The 22,500-nt window shown below is 38.7% G+C and overlaps 3 protein-coding genes and 1 long non-coding RNA gene across 8 annotated transcripts in view; 2 read left to right on the top strand and 2 right to left on the bottom strand.

Annotated features, from left to right (window-relative positions):
* The window catches only part of LOC138051369 (uncharacterized), a 2,300-nt gene extending 1,718 nt beyond the window's left edge, over nucleotides 1-582 (bottom strand). Inside the window, exon 1 of the long non-coding RNA XR_011132784.1 lies at nucleotides 404-582. This is a non-coding gene — a long non-coding RNA (uncharacterized lncRNA). The remainder of the gene's footprint in view (nucleotides 1-403) is intronic.
* Nucleotides 1-22,500, bottom strand: part of LOC138051363 (uncharacterized) — a 208,021-nt gene that overhangs the window by 103,529 nt on the left and 81,992 nt on the right. The window lies entirely within an intron of this gene.
* Nucleotides 1-22,500, top strand: part of LOC138051350 (tetratricopeptide repeat protein 28-like) — a 152,733-nt gene that overhangs the window by 88,949 nt on the left and 41,284 nt on the right. The window contains exons 2-3 of the mRNA XM_068897546.1: nucleotides 21,034-21,081; nucleotides 22,375-22,422. Coding sequence (XP_068753647.1) covers nucleotides 21,034-21,081; nucleotides 22,375-22,422 — 96 coding nt within the window. The remainder of the gene's footprint in view (nucleotides 1-21,033; nucleotides 21,082-22,374; nucleotides 22,423-22,500) is intronic.
* On the top strand, nucleotides 664-10,913 carry LOC138051364 (uncharacterized). 3 transcript variants are annotated; one of them, XR_011132783.1, is made up of 7 exons: nucleotides 3,078-3,095; nucleotides 5,040-5,136; nucleotides 6,326-6,428; nucleotides 8,163-8,231; nucleotides 9,300-9,502; nucleotides 10,302-10,339; nucleotides 10,780-10,913. XR_011132783.1 is itself a non-coding variant. In XM_068897561.1 (6 exons), the coding sequence occupies exons 1-3, from the start codon at nucleotides 2,955-2,957 to the stop codon at nucleotides 8,186-8,188; spliced, it is 264 nt and encodes an 87-aa protein (XP_068753662.1). In that variant the 5' UTR covers nucleotides 2,023-2,954; the 3' UTR covers nucleotides 8,189-8,231; nucleotides 9,300-9,502; nucleotides 10,302-10,339; nucleotides 10,780-10,913. The 3 variants fall into 3 exon arrangements, 1 of the variants encoding a protein (XP_068753662.1); XM_068897561.1 differs by lacking the exon at nucleotides 6,326-6,428 and having other exon boundaries at nucleotides 2,023-3,095; XR_011132782.1 differs by lacking the exons at nucleotides 3,078-3,095; nucleotides 5,040-5,136; nucleotides 6,326-6,428 and adding an exon at nucleotides 664-843.

The raw sequence follows: 22,500 nt of genomic DNA, 5'->3' as shown, positions 1-22,500 counted from the left end.
TAAGTTAAGAACTACAGAATCACTTTCACTGTTTAGAAAAAATCTGAAACCAATGAAGCTGTCCTCATACAAATGTAATGGTATTCCATGTAAATAGATCGCCCATCTTCAGACCTTTAATCTGCTCACTTTGTAAATGGATTGTTTTTTGAGTTTTTATTTTTATTTATTTTTAATTTATTTATTTTTAAATTTATTTTAATATTATTTTATTTTATTTATTTTATTTTTTTCCAATACAATAATGCACATTTGCATTCAAACGAGCTTTTGCTCATTTGCAATATGTGGGTAAATAAAGTTACTTACTTAGTTACTTAATTGATCGGAAACTCTTTTAATATCATTCTCAGCCTAGCAAACCAGCAAAAAATAAATGACCTTATTATCTGTTCAGGCTTACTTGTATTCACAGTTCTCCAGAGAGCTATACCTCAATTAAGTTGATGAACAAGAATACTCTCCATTATCGGCTTTGTCTAGCAAACCCTTAAGAGTTGTCAGTGATGAATCTTCCCTGTTTCACATTCTTACAAAAATGGCCACCGGCTCAGCCTTGTTGTAACGTGTTTTGATGTTATGTACGCCACGTTCAAACTTCCCAGGACAATGAGTTGAATGCGAGGGCCCTGGGAGAGACACGAGTTACCAGTATCTTCTGGGTAATATAAAAAAATGGCGAACGAAGTTGGCTGTCAATGCAAAAACCTTTATTCAGTAAAGGGCTAAATGTAACAAGGCTTTATGAATCATGGCTTATGGTTGCCAGCTTGACTACAATGTAAGCAGTGTAAGCCAAACAGGATGTGACGTGGAACCAATGTACAGATCTTCTAGTACCAGGTAACTTTATAATTAAGAAATATGGACTGCAATCATACATGTATGTGGAGTATTTATAGGATTCTGGCAACATTCCAGACTTTCATAGTCAGCTAGAATCTTCATTAAGCTTCATCAGATTATAAGATGATAATTATGCTGCTGCTCTTCATTATCATCGACAGCTTGCATGTATTACATTTGCAAGACTTCATTGTAAATTAGCTTCATGTAGCTTAAAAGAAAAATAACTAATATTCTGTTATTATGTTTAAATTGCATTTCTTTGTCTCGCGTAGAAGTGTAAGTAAATTTATTATTTGATGAAAACGTTTTCGTGGATTCACTGTTTCTACTTTTAATTAACGTCACTTACTTTGCGGCCCAAAATACGGAATGATTTCCGTACAGGTCCCTACTTCATTATGCATGCAGAATATATTAATTATTCATTCGAGCTATTGTTTTCTAGAACAATGCGTATACCCAAGGGAATCGCATCTATAAATGGCTAATTTGTACTTACGGGATAATCAAAAGTGGATGTCATTCTCTCTCTCTCGCTCCCTCCCTCTCTTTTTTTCTCCCTCTCTCTTTTCTTTGCCCTTTTTGCTCACATTGCGCTTTTTTCTTTTCGTCCCAGCTTTCCTCTTTCGATTCCTTTGTCCTGTCTGTCTTCTCCAGATCCCGCTCGGCTTTTTCTGTCCTTTTTTCGAAGTCTCTCGCAGTCTGCCTTGAACTCCGTACCACTGTAAACCTCTGGATTACTTGTCCCTCTTCTAGACCACTGAGCTAACGTGTCAAGTTGCTAATTCACACCTTGATAATGATATTTCTTTGGAATTCTGGACGACAATTTACATAACAATGATAAGTAATTATATACGCGTGCCGTGCCGACCACCAATAAATGCACTGATTTTGCTTCTTTTGAAACAACGTCACCCCTTAATAATGCTAACCGTAACCCTTTGGGCTTAAGGTTGAACCCAGTAAAATTCTTTTGGAGGTTAATCGAGCATATCTGTGAATGTCTGAATTGCTTGTTTGTTTCATCCCCCGTGCTGCACACTTAAAAGAACACTGCACGGAAGAGTATACCTCCTTGTGATTGGGGCATCCTATATGGGAAATTTTTTATGCACGATTTATTGCAATATGAAATCTTTGAGTAGACGTTAACCCCTCTTTTTCAGCAAACTGTGAATTTTGAAACTTGATGGCCGCCTCTCAAGAATCAAATATAAACTTATGGAAACTATCCCGACTTTTAGCCGATCACGAGCGGTGCATAGAGTGGTGCAAAGAGCACAATCTACTCTCGTCGTCAATGAAATGCCCTAAACCTGAGTGCGGAAACGCACTCAAATGGCAAAAACGAACTGCATCGGGGGATGGATTTGTTTGGCGATGCTCTAGAAAAAACTGCAATGGACAAGCTTCAATCCGCCAGAAGTCATGGTTTTCTGGTAGTAAGCTTTCCCTTGAAAAAATATTAGCCCTAACTTACGCTTGGGCGCATAAATTCACCACAACACAAGCAGTGCACGAAACCGCGTTAGATGAAGAAACCACCTTGACAGAAACGGTGATAGATTGGTATAACTATTGCCGGGAGGTTTGTGCAGATAGAATAATGAAACAACATGCGAGAACAATAGGCGGTCCTGGTACAACTGTTGAGATTGATGAGTCCAAGTTTGGCAAGATGAAGTATCACAAAGGTCGCTACATCGAAGGACAGTGGGTCTTTGGTGGCATTTGCCGGGAAACCAAGGCCTGCTTCCTTGTCCCTGTAGAGCGCAGGGATAAAGGGACACTCTTGCCAATTATCCGAGCTCAAATATTGCCTGGAACATGCGTGATGAGCGACATGTGGAAAGCTTACGATTGCCTACAAGACGAGGGCTATCATCATCTCAGAGTTAACCATCGCCTAAACTTTGTTGACCCAGACACGCTTGCCCACACGCAGCGCATTGAAAATACATGGTGGGGAGTAAAACGAAGTATGCCTCGTACAGGAACATCCGTGGATCTGTTTGAAAGCTACCTACAGGAGTGGTTGTGGCGTCAGCAAAACAAAAGTGATCCATTCGGAAACATCATTGAGCATATCGCTGATTTGTACAATGTGCGATAAAGAGCCCTCTCTATGCACCGCTCGTGATTCGGCAAAAAGAGCCGTACATTATACAGGAAAGAAAACAAACCCTCACTTTGCTTTGGTGAATGACAAAGAAACAAAGGACAATTTTAAGAGCAAAAAGAAGGTAGGCATACAATTTCCGCAAACTTTTATTTGGTCCGTTTGTTTTGTACATTAGAATCTGAACCGTATTTGTACAAAGATTTCTTAAAATTCCACTTCTTTCGCTTATTTTAAAATTGACAAATGGCTAAAATTGCTAGAAAAGTGCAAAAATTAAGTTGAAAATGTTCGATTTTCCGTATTTAAGACAAAAATTTTACCGATTTTATTTAAGTCCATATAGACTTTAAAAAAAACCTCTAAGAAGACCAAACAAAGCGCTACACTCCCAAAGGGCGTCTATTGTTATCGCTATTGTTTTCTTGAAACAAAGGACCGTATGCATAATGAAGTAGGGACCTGTGCGGAAATCTTGCCCAAAATACTAGCAATCAATGTGGGTTTCTCTAGACCCTGTGACCTCATACCTCTGGAATTTCTGCCATGCTTAGCATTGTAGGCTTTTTGTTAGGTAACTAGTTAGTGCATGTTCAGGTTGTTCCTGGTAGTTTCATTGAGTGTGCATTAAGTACTAAGAAAAACTTCATCAAATCTTAGTGGTAAAATACCCTGACCACAGAGGCTATGGGAAATTCCAGAAGGATGCAACTTACAAATTACTATTGTTTAAAATTTTTGAAATCCCTATTTTTTGGTGTCTTCCCTTTGTGGATTAATAATGATAACAGGACTGAGTGGAGTCCAATGCAGTCTGTAATCATAATATTATATTAAGTGATTATCCAAATCAGACGACTGTGTTGTGGGAATCCGATTTGTTTAATCACAAGTATGATTACAGACCTTATCAATAAAGGGCAAAATTACTGAGCGCTGATTGGCTGAGACAGAGGGCATTTTTGGTAATCAAGAGAGGGCTTGATTACCTGTGAATGATTGGTTAATCTGTTGCATAGCAATCTGTTAGCAGAAACGCTCTGTTGAAATGAGCTTTGTTTTCTAGACTTTTGGCAGTGTATCATGACACGGTTTTGGAGAATAAAGTCTCCTTGAATCGATTGGTCAGTCCAATTTGATTGATGATTTGCCGTAGCGCTAAACAGGCTTCCCAGATATAAATAGACTGCGCACCTGATTTTCCTGCGTGTAAATTTTGCCCTTTATTGATAAACAAGTAATCGCATGAGTCCTCGTACTATTAAGGATTAATTGCACTTGTGTTTTGGAAATTTTCCAAATCGCCCTCGTCACTTCGCGACTCGGGCAATTTTGGAAAATTTCCAAAACACTCGTGCAATTAATCCTTAATAGTACTCGGCCTCATGTGATTACCTATACAAATTGAATGACACAAAGTCCTGTTACCAATTAATCTTAACCATTACAATTTCTGAGAAAACAAATGCATTCCTTTTTCACTGTCTAATGACTTTGTTACAAATTTGTCCATTTCGGAAAATCCCCAGTTTTGTAGGGTAAGTGGTTGGTGCGATGATTATTGTGATAAATTGTGTGATTGGTGGATTAAGCTGAGTGCAATTAATATGATTGGCTGATGTAACTGTCTGATTTCTCTCTCCGATTTCAACCCTACACAATAATTTTATTCGCAAAATAAAAGTAGTTAATGCACCAATCAAATTTTAAAAAATTGTAATGGTTATGATTAATTGTGAAATTACCCCGAGAATGGGATGAGGTATTTGGTGCAATCTATTCAACAAAAATTTCCGGAATTTTCGGTCCAAAACTCAGTGGAATGGTTGAGTCCAACCATAAAAGTTTCGAAAAAAGTGGTCCACCTTTTGAGGTGGACCACTTTTCCCGATCGGAGCAGTCTGAATTTTGGTTGAATGGATTGCGCCCATTAAAATTGGTATCCACTACATGTAAATGCAGTGGCAAGAGTCGGCGAGTTTCAGTGCGAAAATATGGGCCTTAATGAATGTACATGTATCAACTGACTCCTTTGAAATGTATGAACTTAATCCATTTGTTCCTTTAGAACATGACCAGCACAGATTTTGAGGTTTGCTTGAAAGATATCCAGCGGTATAACAGGCTTCACGACCCAATCACTGTCAACTACATCACTGCGGGATGTAAGTAAAGGATGCACGAATTGCCAGCATTTGCTTAATTACAGGCAGTCTCTTCTTTGGTTGGCCGAGCGTGTGGAGAAGATGGGTACAAGAAAAAAATGTTTCTCGTCCCAGTCTACTCCTCGCGCTCGACCAACTTGCATCTCTGGAAGCGACCCCCAATTGACGAATAAAATCTGCCTCACTCTCAAGACTGAAAGGATTAAAAATAATTTAAATAAGCAAATTTACAACAATTTGCACATGATCTCTTCGCAACAACAGTTGCCTGTATACAACCAAAACACTCACATACTCCATTTAAGATTTTGTTGTAAAAATCACGACATTAAATCTTATTTAATTCTAAAATTAATCAACATCATTAAAAGAGGTCTCTTTCATTATCATTCAGTGCTTAAGTCGCTTTTTTGGACCTTACTTGAAATCTGCAAAATCTAACAATATTTATTCTTATTCTTCAAAATAAGATTATTGGAAATGGTCACTAATAAAAATGCAGGGTCCCTAGAGTACATGTATTTCCAAAAACCCTCATTATGAGGCACGAGTTACAAAAGGAAACCAGTTAATTTCTCTTAAAGTTTTCCCTGTGGTGTCAATTTTTGGATTGGCCGTTACCATGGCTACATCACATCTAATGACAAGCAGATATATTCTTATTTTTGACCTAACTTTCTCAATATTTATCCTTTTCTTTGATGAGTTTCTTAATTCTTTGCCACATTATGGAAATTGCCTGAGTGGTAAAAAGTCAAGGTCAGTCAGACAGTTTGCCAATATTCTGTAATTTGTCATTTTTCTAAATACATTCGATTAGCTCTGACAGATTTCAACAAATTTTGGGTATTTGATTGGAACTGTATGTGCTTCAAACTGAGCCAATTTTCAAAAAATTGTACCGAATGAGACACATGATTTCATTGGCCACTTTTCCAACAATGAAAATCTCAAATGGAAGTGAAAAATCCTGGTAAACCTTGGTGAACAACATCGTAGACTGAGATTCTCCGTGAAAGACAGTCCAATTCGTAAAGTTTAAAAGGTCTCTAGGTGCCGTAACCAAACAGTTATTTTCGGGAACGAAAAAGAGTGTTGGAATTTTTATTGAAAAGGAAAGTTTCAGTAGATGATATCAATAGTTTCCCTGCAAACTTGAGCAGCCGGCCTTGTTTTCGCAAGATTTTAGAACTACAGTCAATAACCAGCAGTAACTAAGGAGAGTCTGTTTTTGCGTCGCATAAGCTTCCTTTGGCTGGGGCAAAAATAAAAGAGCTTGCAGTTCTCAAAAAGTAAGTGACTTACCATCCTCTAGCCAAACAAGCAACGTTATGAGCGAAATTTTCAAATAGGGCAGAGAAGTGACTGGCAATGAATAGGAATGCTGAATATGAGGAGAACAATGACGATGACAATAATTATTATTGGCAGTGATGATGAGGAATGAAATCCAGACGGGTTAGAGGACATTGCATTGAGAGAGGACTCCAGTGAATCTGAGTGAATCAAGAGCAGATGAATAGGCAATATGCACAGGAATAAGGGAACAGAACCAAGGTTCTGGGAAATAAAAAGAATTTTCTTATGTCAAGAAAATCAGGCTAATCCTTGATTTTGAAAAATTCAAAGATGCTTATTAAATCATGGTATTTGCCTACTGTTTAAGTAAAGTGTATCAACTTCCGAAGCTGCCTCCTCAGCTCAAAATTTGCCAGTTGCTACTGATTTTCTAATTTTCCACCTCAGCAGCAATAAAAAACTGACTTGAGCCTTCTTAAAATGTCTCACTGCAATTTGAAGATTAATGAGAATGCAAGGATTGCTGCCTAGCATTCTAATTAATGTTGAAAACTGCATTGAGATGGACTGCAACACTATATCATAACAGCAATGGCATTTGACGCACTAACTATTTGTAAACAAGATGCTCTCATCACTGTGACATAAGTGATGAGAATTTCAGTTGCTGAAAGGTCAAAAATGAGTTTTGTTACCCTTATTATATTAGACCGAAAGTGACCACCTGGCCAATATGAAACACTTTGCAAAGTGTTGAAAAATTTCCTGGAGAGGATTCAGACCCACAGAACAGCTTTGCAGAATGTACCTTGAGTTCATGTCCTCCTTGTTCCTTTCCAGCAATAAAAAACAGTGGTTATTAAATTCGTTTTTAAGATAACAACTACTGAGAAAATTGAGTGTTTTTAAGGGCTTTAATGTAGTCATGGTAACCTATGGGATCACAATAAAGAAAATATCTTAGTTAGTAACCAGTTGGTATTTCAAATTGTTAAACAACACTGCTGTTATGATACAGCGTCTATAAAGCTGAACGTTTTTAAAATAGTCAATGTTTACCCCATATCACAAGAAAGGAACCCTGTGGTTATTGACTTCAGGGAGTGAAACTTAACAGATTTTACTCTGTCTAACACCAGACGATTTTACTCATCAACTGGAGGCATCCTAGAGCATTTGAAGTGTCAATGTGTTTAGTGAAGTATGAATCACTGCCTCTCCTTTACCATCATCACAACGACATATTGATTTACAGTTGTCACAAGAATGAAATGCGCAGTTTTCCTCAATATTTAGTGAATACAAAATATTCTAGGATAACTCTTCTTTTGCAGGTGATTGTGGTAACAAAAAGAACTCTGATTTTGCATTGACCTCTAATTAGGTCATCTTTTCATTTTCTGGATGATTGGCATGGAACTGTGCAAACAGCCTGTGTTTTGCTAAATTGGTGTGTACTGCTCCTCACCCACATGATGATGAAAAATGCAAACTGATGAAGCATTCCCCTCAAAATTCTAAGTTGGAATAAAACACAGTAAGGGGCATTTTCTCCTTCGATTCTTTCAGCTTTACAATGTAGGGCAGCTGGAGGGCCTTTATTTTATCATCTTTGTGCTGGTGGTTTGGAATGGTGTGATTTATATCCTTTCTGTTTGGGTTAACTGCTATTGTGACAGGATTCACTATTCCTAGAGAGCATGAAATTATGTTTCTTGCTTTCTCAGTTGCAGTTGCTGTAAAAGTGCATTAGGAAAGAGGGCACTCAGCATACCTACATGTAGTTGCACATACATGTAAGTATTATTTTTCCTGTAGAGAATGTGATTGGCATTACCAATGGGCATTATATTGAGCGTTTAATAAGGTTTATTTTCATGTTATTCCTCTGATTTTTTTCTTTTCTTTTGGAGTTGGCAGGTGCGTTGGGGAATTCCCAATAACACATCCCTTCAAATCTTACCACCTACAATTTCCTTTGAGACATGCATAAGATTATAAGCAAAAAAAAATCGTGAAGGTTGTATTAAAAATAAATAATGCACTTATCACCTTTGTAATTATACTAAAAATTTTTCACCTCGCTGACGCTCTGTGAATAAAAACGTCGACTTATTGTTTTTTATTCAGTAATATTGTTTTAGTAAAATCCAACTAGTTGGTCAAAAAAATATCGAGACAAAACATCTTTCGCTAGTTAAAGCTAGACTTTAATTGTTGTTTTGGTTTTCAAAGCCGGCGCTTTTCGCTACCAGTGGGCTATAACAAATAGCCTACTAGTAGCTCAACCAATCAGAACGCAGCATTGATAATAGACCACTAGTTGGATTTTACTAAAAGAAGTTATCTTTTTTTAAAAAATTTCTTTCCTTGTGTCCTGAATTCCGAATGTGGTTACAGTGGGTAGCGCTTGCGAAAACGCACGTTGAAGATTAACTCTACTGTTTACGAGATCCCCAGCGGCATGTGATTATCTTAAAAACCCACTCCTTTCTTTCTATGCACAGAAACCTTCACTCGAACATATTATTTTTATGATTTTCGACGGATGCGTAGATGAGGCTATATCTCGTTATGACGACCTTTCTATGGAAATTAGGACATTTTCCCCTTGCCTTTTTCTCCGAAACAAAGTCGGTGACAACCCCCCCCCCCCCCCCTTTTTTTTTTCTTCTTTGGAATAAGTAATTTATGACCTAACTTCAGGCGAGAAATGAAACAAATTTCAATCGGTGGGACGATTTTCGCGCGAACGTCCTTAAAACGTTACAGTTGTCTCATTTAATATTCCTTATACTAAACAAAACTGGAATTTGGCAAACATAATTTGCTCTCCTTAAAATATTGTTCTTTTTTTTTTTCAGGAGCTCCAGAACACATATGCAGTGGTGCTGCAGCGCTTGGAGTCACCAATCAAAGTATTATTCATGACAGCCAAATGACCGCCTCATTTCAGCTTTCACCTAATACTCAAGCCAGCCAGTTACGGTTGCCTAAATGGTAAAAGAGGAATTGGATGGTGGACAAAAACAGCCAACAACACCAACGACTGGCTTCAATTCAAGTGGTGAGATAATTTATCAACTTCAAATGCTCAACACGCTCAGATAGTGATAGTTAGAATGCTGACCTGAAATAAAAGAATTAATTGTAGCGCACGCAGCAATTTGCCCAACCTTCTTTACTTGCCTTGGCGTCAACCACCCTACATTAAACCTTCAAGAAATGAAAACACAACTCACAGTATTGCAGCAGTCCTACAATCTGCGTTAAACGTTGGTTAAAGTACTGCTTTAGTCCTCAGCACTGCCCTATAAAAAGTACAAGACTTGCTTCCTCCTTCCGGTCCTTATTAGCATCACGATTACAGCAAAGTCAAAGTCAGCTTCAAATGGGCGTTTCCGCAAAAAATCAAAATTTAAAGAAGCTTGATCTTAGCTTATTACTTCCCTGCTATCTACAGATACTAGCAATTTCTAAGGGGAAGAAGGACGACATGAAATTGTAAAATTTTCATACTTGAATCACAACTGCAGCGGTATGTCGTTCTCGAAAATTCGAGGCATTCTCAACTTCAACTACCACTGTCCATACGCATTCCAACAGGCTTCCAACATTAAAAAACATCGTTTATGAAAAGTACCGTCACTTTGCTTTTTTCTTCAATTTGTTTTACAACTTCACATTTAATTTTTTCCCCACGTACTGATTAAACCCTTTAGTAATGAATTCTGATGGTATTCATGCTAATCAAAGTGCCTTCTTTCATACTGAAGGAATTCCACCGTATTGGCTGAATTATTACAACCCACAAGTTGCCAGTAGCCATCTCTGCCAGATAATTATTTTCACTTTGTTCCAAACAGGCAATACAACTGGACCTGTTTAAGAATGGAAATCAACGGTAAGTAACTCCCTTAGAAGAGAATAGCAGCCTACGTAGCCAGTTCAAAAAGGAGAAAAAAGGGAAAGCCGTTCAAATAAGTCTTGCATGCAGAAAGAAGAAAGCAATAGGCCCTTTGCATGCTTCCAAAATTCACCACCACCTTGTTTGCAAAAAGTTATTCACTTCATCTGCATATGCAATACACTTCGCGCGGTGAGTTCTTTACAAGTTTTAGCTCATGCTAAAATCTACAAGTTGAATCTTCGAATTCTAGGCTTCGTGATGAAATTAGCTAGCCCGACGTCATCACGCATCAGGGCTATTGCCCTTTAACCCTTCTTAAACGAACAAGAGAGAATAGTTGCTATCATTACAAAAGGTTACATCACTGTAAAGCAAAACGCCGATCTCTTGTTTAACCGATAAGAGTCTTATTTCCTTCCTTGTTTTCTAAACAGGTTACTAGAATGAAGTAGGATCCATCTCGATCGACTTCACATTGCTGTCCATAGACTGAAGGAAACAAGGGTTTTTCAAGTTCTAACCGTAAAACCAATCAAATTTTATGAACAAATAAAAAGAATCTATTTTATTTTTGTGTGTTAAAATTCTATACGATACAAACTCTTTCCCTTGCATACCAATCAAACGTATTTATGCTTAAAACATTTTTCAAGGAGAACAACTACTAGCGTTCATGTTTTCTGGATAAAATTGAACTGGTGAATACACCGTGAAAAGAAGACCTTGAAATCAAAATGAACCCTTTTTGCATTACCAATTGCAAATATCACATTTTTATTTAAACCCAAGAAAAAATGAGATTCTGGTAGGCCGTCCAACATTACTATAAAAGTCTATTCCAAAGTTTTCTTGACGCTAAGTCACCCTTCAGTTACATCTTAGCTTTTCCATGTTCATCATGAAACGGTTTAGCCTAATCCCCGCCCACCTGACAGATTTGTTGCCATTGTGTTGTGCATGAATCGTTATATTCTACAGACAGAATTCTCTGACAAACATAAAGTTGCCCGTTCGATTATTTTGAGTGCAAGAAGAAGCAACAATTTCGGGGGGTTTAATCTATCAAGAGATTAGCGATCCAAAGTAGAAAATGGCGTCCAAAAATGTTAAATGCATTTGCGCGGCGTGCAGAACCATTGGCACTGCTGATTGATTAGGGACCACGACGACAACGCCAAGGAGAACGTTGTCTAAAAATATTATTTACCGTTATTGTAATACGTGATACCTCCAAGTCGTTCGGAATGGAAAGTGTTTATCAACATTGCGGGAAAAGAATTGGCATGAACGGTGTGTCTGTTTGGGAAGGAAGTTAAAAGATTTCAAATTTTAGGTTTTGACGACAACGTGAACAAAAAAAGGTCCTGAGCAAATGGCTTCCACAGTTGCTTCAATATCCGTTCGATTTTGTTGAAAGATGTTGATTGCTGGGGTGGGCAAACTGTTTCAACACATCTTCAACATCGCCTCAACTTCGATTCGACACGTTTCAACACGGTTAAAAGGAAGAGCAAACGGTTTTAACATCGCTGTTAAACAAAAGCGAACTACATTGAAGCAAATGTTGAATTCTTTTTCTCGGGCCTTAACGATGAGCCATTCATTTTCTTTTTTTGCTTTAAAACCGTTCGTCCCCATCCAGTTACATTTTGGAGTGACGTTTTCGTTCACGTTGCCGTTGGGTGGGCTTGCCACCCAAACCGAAAACAAAAGACTAAACAAGGCAAACCATGCCTAAGCTTTAAAAAGGGGCTGCTACGAAACAGTTAATTAATAGCCAGCTTACGAGAGTTGTTGGAATACCCTCTATCAAGAGTGAATTAGATAACAGAGTGTCTATCAACTTGCGGTCTTTCTCCAGCACAGTCAGAAATGGACTTATTTTTAGATACATTTTACGCTCTAAAACAAACAAAGGGCCGCCACTTTAACCAATCAGAAAAGGCCATGTTACGCCAAACTGCTTCTGCCATCTTTTTTCAGGGACATGACTGATTTCCGCGGAAACGGGTATTCTAAAAATAGACTCATTTTTGACTGTGTTTCGGAACCCACCCGTGCCATAAGAACACTCTTCTCTAATTCACTCTTGGTTCTATCGAAAACAACCCGTAGTGAAGGCACCAAAAAGCGTGTCGCGTGCGTTTTTGTTTCCTCCACTCCCGCTACGTTTCCAACGGAAATGAAAGCCATTCAGTTGTCACATGTTCTTTTTGTGTGCGATTTATACAGGGGTATGACTACAAGCGGATATACGACACCATGTTGAAGCCGGCCTTTGCTTTTGATGGGCGAATGATTCTCGATCACTGTCATTTACACGAGATTGGATTTCAAGTTGAGACGATTGGCAAAGTTGTGTCGTCAGGGTATATGCTGCCATTGACGCCCCCATTAAAACCCCCAAAGGAGGAGAAATGAGCTTTTTTGAAAGAACCACCCTACCTTCGAGAATTTTTAACAAAGAGTCACGTGCGCATCTCGCTAATGCCCCTATCGCCTGATTTTTACCTCTTACTAAGGGCTGCAAGACCTACAATGCAAAAATTGAACTGGAGAAAAAACAAGAAAGAGGTAGAAAAAGTTGGGAAAATGTAGGACGTAGCAGAAAAAAGACAATTTTAGAGTACGGCACGAGAACACGAGGCGATTGAGACTGATATGCATGGTGAGTTTGAATCAATCTGTTGGTTGCCGACTTCAGCTTTTTATAGGCAATTTCACGATGGTGCCCTTTGACTACAACTACCAGAATGCAATTTGCCTTCCTTTTCTTATTAATTTCTGTATTCCCAGTGGGGTAAAAGTAGCAATAGCTCCAATTAGTATGGACAAGCAAAACCTGTAGGATTCTGGTACTTGTAGTCAAATGGCGTGATCATGCAATAGACCTAATCGGCTAACTCAATGTTGTACCCAATTAAATATGAATGCTACATTATCATGCAAATACAATACACAAAGAATCTTAATCCCGGGGCTGCCCTTTGTCGCCATACCCTTTTTTTCTTTTTTTAATCGGTGAAAGTAATGGCCGAAGCCTTTCGAAGAAATGAAAAAAAAATTAGATGAATAACTGTGAAAACTCTACACTATGCAACAGGCGCATTCAAAATTTCTTCATGTTCATAGCATAACACTCTGGTTTTGAAGGATTTTCCTGCTACTGCATATGAAAAACAACCACCGATTTTTCTCTCCGGTCTTCTTCTCATGATGTTCGCGGAAATTGCATTCTGTCCCTCAATAAACTTTAGAACAATCAGTTGTGATCTTAATCCAGGCTCTTGTAATTACTCTGAAATTCGAGATGAAAGAAAGTTTACACTTGAGTGTGTGTGTGACCTTTAGCAGGGCGCGTGCGTACACTTTGTATTGCGCGACTCCAGTGCTTACCATATGAGAGATAAAATAAATTTTGCCTTGAATATATAAGCGATCGAAAGCTTATGTCAAATTGTGATGACAAGGGCGGAGTGTGGTGAAATTGGCTAGTCAGACGTCATCACGCATCAGGGCTATTCTCCTTTAACCCTTCCTACGCGAACTAAACGAATAATTTCTATCATTACAAACTATACTTTTTTCTAAAAGGTCACATCACTGTAAAACAAAACACCGACCTCGTGTTTAACCCTTAAGAGTCTTATTTCCTTCCTTGTTTTCTAAACAGGTTACTAGAATGAAGCAGAATCCAACTCGATCGACTTCACATTGCTGTTCCCAGAGTGAAGGAAACAAGAGTTTTTGAAGTTCCAACCGTAAAACCAACCAAATTTTATGAACAAGTAAAAAGAACCAATTTAATTTTTGTGTGTTAAAATTCTATTCAATAGAAACTCTTTCCTTTGCATACCTAGTCAAACGTATTTATGCTTAGAACATTTTTCAAGGAAAACAGCGAGTCGCATTCATGTTTTCTGGATAAAATTGAACTAGTGAATATTCCCTTAAACGAAGACCTCGAAATAAGAATTCTCTGACAAACATAAAGTTGCCCGTTTGATTTTTTTGATGCAAGAACAAGCAACAATTTCGGTTTAATCTATCAAGAGATAAGCGATCCAAAATAGAAAATGGCGTCTAAAAATATTAAATGCATTTGCACGGCGGGCAGAACCATTGGCACTGCTGATTGATTAGGGACCAGTTACGCAAGGACCACGACGACAACGCCAAGGAGAAGGTTGTCTAAAAATATTATTTCCCGTTATTGTAATAATTTTGTGATACCTCCAAGTCGTTCGGAATGGAAAGTGTTGAAAAAATTGGGAAAAAAATTGGCATGAACGGTGTGTTTGTTTGGGAAGGAAGTTAAAAATATTTCGTCAGGTTCTCACGTCATCTACACAACCTTAAATTTAGTCAATTCACGTTGTTGTCAGGACGAGGACGAGGACGGCAAAGAAATGTACCAAACTGCAAAACGCATGCGCAGGGCGTGCAGATCCATTGTTTTTGTTCATTGAGTCTATTGTTTTGCCGCATTTTCGTAGCCATCGTCGTCGTCCTATCGTAAGGTTCCTACTATTGAGCTTACGTAAGCACGACAGCTACCAGAGCGTCATAAAACAATGGACTTTATTCTGGAACAAAAACAAAGGCTCTTCACGTCCCGAACGTGTGTTTCACATTTTGATACATTTCTTTGCCGATCTCGTACTGACGACGGCGTGAAATGACCAAATTTGAAGTCGTGTAGAGAACGTCGGTACCTGACAATAAATTTTCAAGTTTTCTCTCCTTAATAACATACAGAGCAATGTCATAGGGCATTACTAGTTAATATTGGTAATTGCCTCGGGAAAATTTACTTAAAATCATTAGCAACAGTGAAGGCTGTTTTCAAACAACGGTGTCTTGTTCGAAAAAAAAAGCACATATCACTGGTAAAACGTTTTTGTGTAGTGGGCGAAGGAAAGAACGCAGGAAAAAATTGCAACACTCTTGACTCAGGGGACGAGCGAGAACAACAAATGATTTCGGGAATCGTTGACAAGCCAAGAAGTGCCTTGAGTCGGATGTTTCCACAAAATTCGCTTACATTTGCGTGTGTTATCGGATCTAAAAATCACTCGCCTTCGCCTCGCGCGTGTAACCTCAATAAAACATCTCTTATTCCATAGGCTACCAACTTGTTTAACAAAGTCATATAGTTTACGGTGAAAGGCCTTTGAAAGGTCTAAGAAAACACCACATGTGTACAAATTGTTGTCGAAAGCTTTCCCCCAGCGTATAGAGCGTTTTCACTCACGTGACCAGCAGCCACATTGGATTATTGAAAAAAAAAAGAAAGTATTTTTATAAAAACAGAGTTCACTTCCCAGAGGATTAGTTTGGTACATCATGGCCGTCATTTCTTTGTTTTGGAACACCAATATGGCCGCCGTGACGTCATGTGAAAACGTTCTATTAGCGATTTCACTGATAGCTTGGGGCAGTCGAGCAATCCATCTTTGAGTAGAACAACAGTGAATGACACGCATTCATGTCATATGAAAGAAAATCTTACCCCACAAACGTACAGAGACGTTATGTGCTTCACAGGTGCAGGGATGGGGCAGTGGTGTGCGCAGTAATGAGAGCACTCGCCTCCCACCAATGTGGCCCGGGTTCGATTCCCAGACTCGGCGTCATATATTCAACGGTTGAGTTTGTTGGTTCTCTACTCTGCACCGAGAGGCTTTCTCCGCGTACTCCGGTTTCCCTTCTCCTCAAAAACCAACATTTGATCGACTTGCTTTGCGTTAATTGTCAATTTCAGTTTACAGTTTCCCCTATTAGTGCTCCAGTGCTAGAACGACTAGACACTTAAATGAAGTTCCTTTCCTTTCTTTCCTTTCCTTTTCACTTTCTTAATCACGTGACCCACTAACACACAGTTATTGATGAAATCATTGAACTCCATTATTCTTGGCCCGTAATTAAGAAAAATGTGAATGAAATCAAATGACATAAAACTGAAGTAGATTGAATCAAACGTTTTTTTGACGAGAGGGGAAAACGGGAGAACGTATTCGGGGACAAACTCAACCCACATATGGCGTTGATTCCCGGAATCCAGGCCGGGTCACATCATTAAATTGGTGAAAGGCGAATGAACTACTCCGTCATCCGCAACGACGAAAGGTTTCTAAGACTCAAAGCTTAGCTCCTCAATTATTATGGTCTTGATACTCCAAAATAAGATGAGACACTTTGCGATACATATACAGAAAAAATCAGTGTTAACCCGCGTTGGCAGATAAGCGACAAGGCACTGATCTCTCGTAATTACGTCTGATCGCCGACTCGATGGTTATTTTTTCATAAATTGTTTTGAATTCTGTTGACGCCATATTTAAAGTTAGCACACTTTAGTAAGATCGTTTGATATTTTATATACAAAAGACTAGAACCCCTAGGGAGGCCAAGTCGTTAATCTAGGTCCTTGATGGACAATGTGTCCCGCTAGCTGCGGGCTCTACAAAATCAGGCAACGCCCAACAAATACATGACTGATGGAAAGGTGTAATGGGCCCGAAGGAGATTAACAACCTACAATCATAGACAAAACTGTTGGGAAGGTTAGCACTTTTGACGTGTTCATTGCTTCTCTCCCTTCTGGTTTTTGTGGGAAATTGTTGAGTTACCTTCCAACATTGAATAGGGTGGAGGGGGGCTATATAAGAGAAAGTGAAACTATAGCGCCTTTTAAAAACGTCATGTGCGTTCCAAGCAGAGTCACATTAAATAAGTAAATTAACAGTGATCACTTTTTTGCACCAGTAGCGTGAGTAGGATGGCCTGTTAATCATTGAGCTATTTTGAGAACAGTAAACATGTAACACGGTGAACATTACTCCATGACATTACTCCATAAGAAAATGGGAAATATATGCCCAGTGAATGTGATATTTTGCAACAATAACGTTGTTATATGTAAAACATACTGGAATACGTACACTGTGTTTCTGATTATGGACAAATTAGTTATTGTAACTACTTATTTTCACGTTACTCCATTGAAAACATGTATACATAAAGGTTAATTATGGAGTAATGTTGTATAATACCTAAAATAAAGCTGAAATGGCCATGAAAAGTCCTACTACTATTTCCTTTGAAGCCTTTTACACTCCACTTTCAATATTTTATCTGTAGCTGTGATGTAAAGGCATTATTTTAGGCTTCGAAAATGGAGTAATGTTTAAAATTCACCTCTTCGGCTTTCCTCAGAGGCTTGTGACCGGGCAGTCAACAACGGCCGCTCGCAAGGTGGTTTCACCCTCAACTCTGATTGGTCCATTTTGAATTTGACCCCGCGCTGGCAACACGACCCCCCACCTGAGGGAAATGTACATCTTGTCGCGAATCAAGTGTCGTATTGCCAGCGCGCGGTCAAATTCAAATGGAGCAATCAGAGTTGAGGATGAAACCACCTTGCGAGCGACCGTTGTTGACTGCCCGGTCACAAGCCTCTGAGGAAAGCCGAAGAGGTGAATTTTAAGGCAAGATTTTCCTTCGTCACGAGTCTTTCGGCCACCGAAACACACGTATTTGGAGTAAAATTTATTGGGCTTTATGGAACTGTTGTTTTTATTGCGATTCGGGACTTTTCCTGTTGAGGGGAAAACGATTTGTGGAGTGAGGTCTGGCCAGGGATCGATGGAGTGGTCGGCCTTCCTGTTCTTTTAGTAACGGTTTCCGGATAACTTCAGTAAACGGCGTCAGAATGGCTCTAAACTCGGCACAAGAGACAAGTTCGTCACACATTTGAGGTAGGAAAACTTTATTTCAAATGAGATAGTTATTTACACAATTTTTTTACGATCGGTGATTTTCCCATACATGCTCTATATACACAAGCTGTCGCATACACCACGTATTATTTTCAGCTTGGGGAGCCTGTGGTCATCACAACTTGTGCTTTATCGTGTCGTTCCCTCGCGGCCCATTTCACATTTCCATCAGGCGTGTATGTCGGTATTGCTTTTAGGTATATTTTGTAACTGTCACGGTCATTCAGTTGTAACTGACACTCACACGCAAACAATCCACCGATAATTGCCAACGAGTCAGGCCTTCTGAAGACAGAAGGCCTGGCGAGGCGGCAGATTATATAGGCGGACGAAATCTCAGAAGCGCTTCAAATTTGAGTGTAATGTAGACCAAAAGCTGTGATGTAGACCAAAGCCATGAAATGTTGACCGTAGCGATAGCCAATGAGAGTGCCGCACGAGTAAGCCGCGTGATGTTTGCAGCCGCCAGGCGCCAGGTCACACAGGATGTGACGTTTGCTTTTTTGCGCGGAGGAATGGGACCAAGTCACATCGTCTTATGTGCTCGTCTGCGGTGGCCATCTTGGAAATTAAGTACGGCTGTTTTTAATAGAGGTAAGCACTTGTTTTTATATTTTGATATACAAAATCACTACTTCTCACTACTCATTTTCAATATAAATTGATGGAACACTTTACTTTGTGGGGAGTGTGTGGATTGTTGATTGTTGAAGGTGGGGATATTTGATCTGATTTGACCAAATTTTTGGGCCCCATGGTAGGGATTTTGACCAAAAATTCTTGTGAAAAGTCAAATGCCCCACATATGCCCGGGGTCCCCCCCCCCCCCATCGGGCTTAACATTGATGGATGCACTATAACTTGTTTATTTGTAGCCTGATTCCTTGTTCCTGCTCAACAAGTTCCAAAGAGGACGTTGCCAGGTAATGAGACAATCCTAATTGATTATTTGTTTGTTGTTTGATTGAACTATACTGGTTTCTGTTCTTTAATTAGTTGTACATTGTGATCACATAATATGTCTGATCAGCCTGCTTTAAATTTAAGTCTCTACTGTTTCTCATTGTTTAATAGCAAGAAGACGTAATACATGCAAACTAAATTTCCTACTCACCTGGCGTTTCTTTTCTTTGGATGAAAGTTAGAAACTATGTCGACACACATTCCTTTTATGCATATCTGTTTATTTTCTGAAGTGATCATTGAGAAGCTTGGTTGGTTGTCACTTAAGCACGAACGCACGCACGCAAACAATTAATCACTGTTGATAACCATTAATTCATCTGCAGCGAGATTCATTATTTCTGCTTAAGAGTTTGTAACGACTCGAGGAACACATCAAGGTAATAAGTAACATTAGCTCGAGGGGTGTAATAAATTATTTGTTTCTTGTGTGATCGAACCATAAACCGCCCACCATTCTTTCCTTACACATCGAGAGAGTAAGTAAATGATACGTATCTTGAATTGTTCCTGAACAGAGAAGGTTTTAGTTTTTGAATCCGCTTAGATTCAAAATTGAGGGTGTCACAAAGAAAAATGACGATTAAGAACGCATTCAATCAGTTTTAGCCACAACAAACCCGTAATGTCTACTCGCTTTAAAGTGTTAGTTAAAGCTAAGCAAGACCACAGCCTCGTATAATGTATGCGTTCTCATTACAGCTTTGAACCTCGCCGAACAAAACCATGTATTTTTTTAGTTGCTCGGAGCAATCATGAACAGTGATCTCACCTCGACCATTCTCTTGACAACTTTTCTGTCAGCTTTCCGTTCCAGTTCCACTCTTGTAATGCATACTGGGCATAAATGATTTGTGTTATGAAAGTTAAACGTTTTCGTACAAGATTCGATGATTATGCATGGATAACCACATTAAATCATCAAATTTTGCAGAGTCATTTCTTGTGGTCGAGGACCTCTCGTTGATTAGCATTCGTTTTGGTAAGTTGCTCACTGTTACTCGTTTCTTAATAACACGAACAAGTAATTTATGCGTGATAAACCAGTTCTGATGAATTTTGCGTTACTTTTTGTTGTTTTTTCTTTACTCAGTTTGGATCAAGTTAGTGACTATATCAGAATTCCTGATATGTTGATTTTCTAAAGTGATTACATGATCAGTTTCGAATGACGCACCTAAATGATCCACCAGTATAATTTATCCCTTAGTTTTTTGTTCAGCCGGATTCATTATTCGTGCTCAAAAGGTTTTAAAGAGGAACATTGCAAGGTATTTGGTAATATTAGCTTGCTGGGTGTAATCAGATATTTAGTTTGTCGTTGCAAGGTAATAAGTAACAATTAGCGTGAGGGGTCACGGTGATAAATTATTTGTTTCTTGCGTGATCGAACAGTATACTGCCGTCCATTCTTTCCTTACACAGTGAGAAAGTAAGAAAATGATGTATCTTGAATTGTTCCTGAAGGGATAAGGTTTTAGTTTTTGAATCCACTTAGATTTAACATTGAGGCTGTCTCAAAGCAAATGACGATTAAGAATGCATTCAATCAGTTTTAGCCATAACAAACCCTTAATATCTACTCGCTTTAAAATCTTAGTTAAAGTTAAGCAAGACCAGAGCCTGGTATAATATATGCGTTCTCATTACAACATTGAACTTTGCCGAATGAAGCCATTACTTGAGTTGTTCGGAACAATGGAACATGTTGACAACTTGAAGTGCCTCACTGCATGATCAGTTCCGCAGTTTGCTCGAGTATGAAATCACTTCTTCTCCTTGCTGCTCCATTTGTTAGTTCTCTTGGGAACTTATCAGCTTTGCACTCCAGTTCTACCCTTTTTTGCACACTAGGAATAAGTGATTTTTGTTATGAAAGTTAAAAGTTTTTCAAGAAGATTCGATAATGCATGGATAACCACATTAAGTCATCAAATTTTGCAGAGTCAATTCTTGTCGTCCACGACCTCGCATTGATTAGCATCCGTGTTGGTAAGTTGCTCACTCTTACTCGTTTCTTAATAACACAAACAAGTAATTTATGTGTGCTAAACAAGTTCTGATGACCTTTGCCTTACTTTTTGTTGTTTTCTCTTTACTCAGTTTGGATCAAGTTAGTGACTATGTCAAAATTCCTTATAAGTTTATTTTCTGAAGTGATCACCGACGGCACTCATGATCAGTTGCGAATGACGCATCCAAATTTTGCACCACTATTATTTATCCCTTATTTCTTTTTTTCAGCCAGGTTCATTATTCCTGCTCAAAAGGTTTTAAAGAGGAACCGTGATTGCAAGGTATTTAGTAATACATGTAATTATTAGCTTGCTGGGTGTAATAAGGACCATTAGCTTAAGGGGTGTAATAAATTATCTTTCTTGTGTGATTGAAATGTATACTGCCCTCCATTCTTTCCTTAAACATCAAGAAAGTAAGTAAATGATGTATCTTGAATTGTTCCTGATGGGAGAAGGTTTTAGTTTTTGCATCCGCTTAGGTTCAAAATTGAGGGTGTCACAAAGAAAATGATGATTAAGAATGTATTCAATCAGTTTTAGCCCATAACAAACCCTTTAATAATGTCTACTCGCCTTAAAGTCTTACTTAAAGCTAAGCAAGATCAGAGCCTGGTATAATGTATGCGTTCACATTACAACATTGAACTTCGCCGAACGAAACCATTACTTGAGTTGTTCGGAGCAATGGAAGAATTATCTCACCTCGATCCATGTTTAACTTAAACTGCCGCACTGCATGATTGTTCCGCAGTTTGCTCGAGTATGAAATGACTTGTTATACTCAATTTTGAACCTAAGCGGATGCAAAAACTAAAACCTTCTCCCTTCAGGAACAATTCAAGATACATCATTTACTTACTTTCTTGATGTTTAAGGAAAGAATGGAGGGCAGTATACATTTCAATCACACAAGAAAGATAATTTATTACACCCCTTAAGCTAATGGTCCTTATTACACCCAGCAAGCTAATAATTACATGTATTACTAAATACCTTGCAATCACGGTTCCTCTTTAAAACCTTTTGAGCAGGAATAATGAACCTGGCTGAAAAAAAGAAATGAGGGATAAATAATAGTGGAGATATGTCCAGAAATGCACATAATTAGATGCATGCGGTGGACCTTGCTGCTCCATTTGTTAGCTCTCTTGAAAACTTTTCAGCTTTCCGCTCCACTTCTACCCTTTTCTCTCACACTAGAAATAAGTGATTTCATACCAGATTCCATAATGCAAGGTTAACCTCCTTAAATCATCAAATTTTGCAGAGTCATTTCTTGTTGTCGAGGACCTCGCATTGATTAGCATCCGTGTTGGTAAGTTGCTCACTCTTACTCACTTCTCAATAACATGAACGAGTAATTAAAGTGTGATAAGCCAGTTCTGATGACTTT

The sequence above is a fragment of the Montipora capricornis genome, chromosome 6, assembly GCF_036669925.1.
Source record: "Montipora capricornis isolate CH-2021 chromosome 6, ASM3666992v2, whole genome shotgun sequence".
Classification (NCBI taxonomy): Eukaryota; Metazoa; Cnidaria; class Anthozoa; order Scleractinia; family Acroporidae; genus Montipora; species Montipora capricornis.
Note: the sequence above shows the minus strand (reverse complement) of the source record. Positions and strands in the feature narration are given on the sequence as shown.

What these genes read in the sequence shown, in the direction of transcription:
- LOC138051364 (XM_068897561.1), top strand. Translation starts at nt 2,955, where the DNA reads ATGTGCGATAAAGAGCCCTCTCTATGCACCGCTCGTGATTCGGCAAAA. An exon ending in ATTTTAAGAGCAAAAAGAAG is followed by an intron (nt 3,096 to 5,039) that starts GTAGGCATACAA and finishes TTGTTCCTTTAG; the next exon opens with AACATGACCAGCACAGATTT. An exon ending in CAACTACATCACTGCGGGAT is followed by an intron (nt 5,137 to 8,162) that starts GTAAGTAAAGGA and finishes TTGCTTTCTCAG; the next exon opens with TTGCAGTTGCTGTAAAAGTG.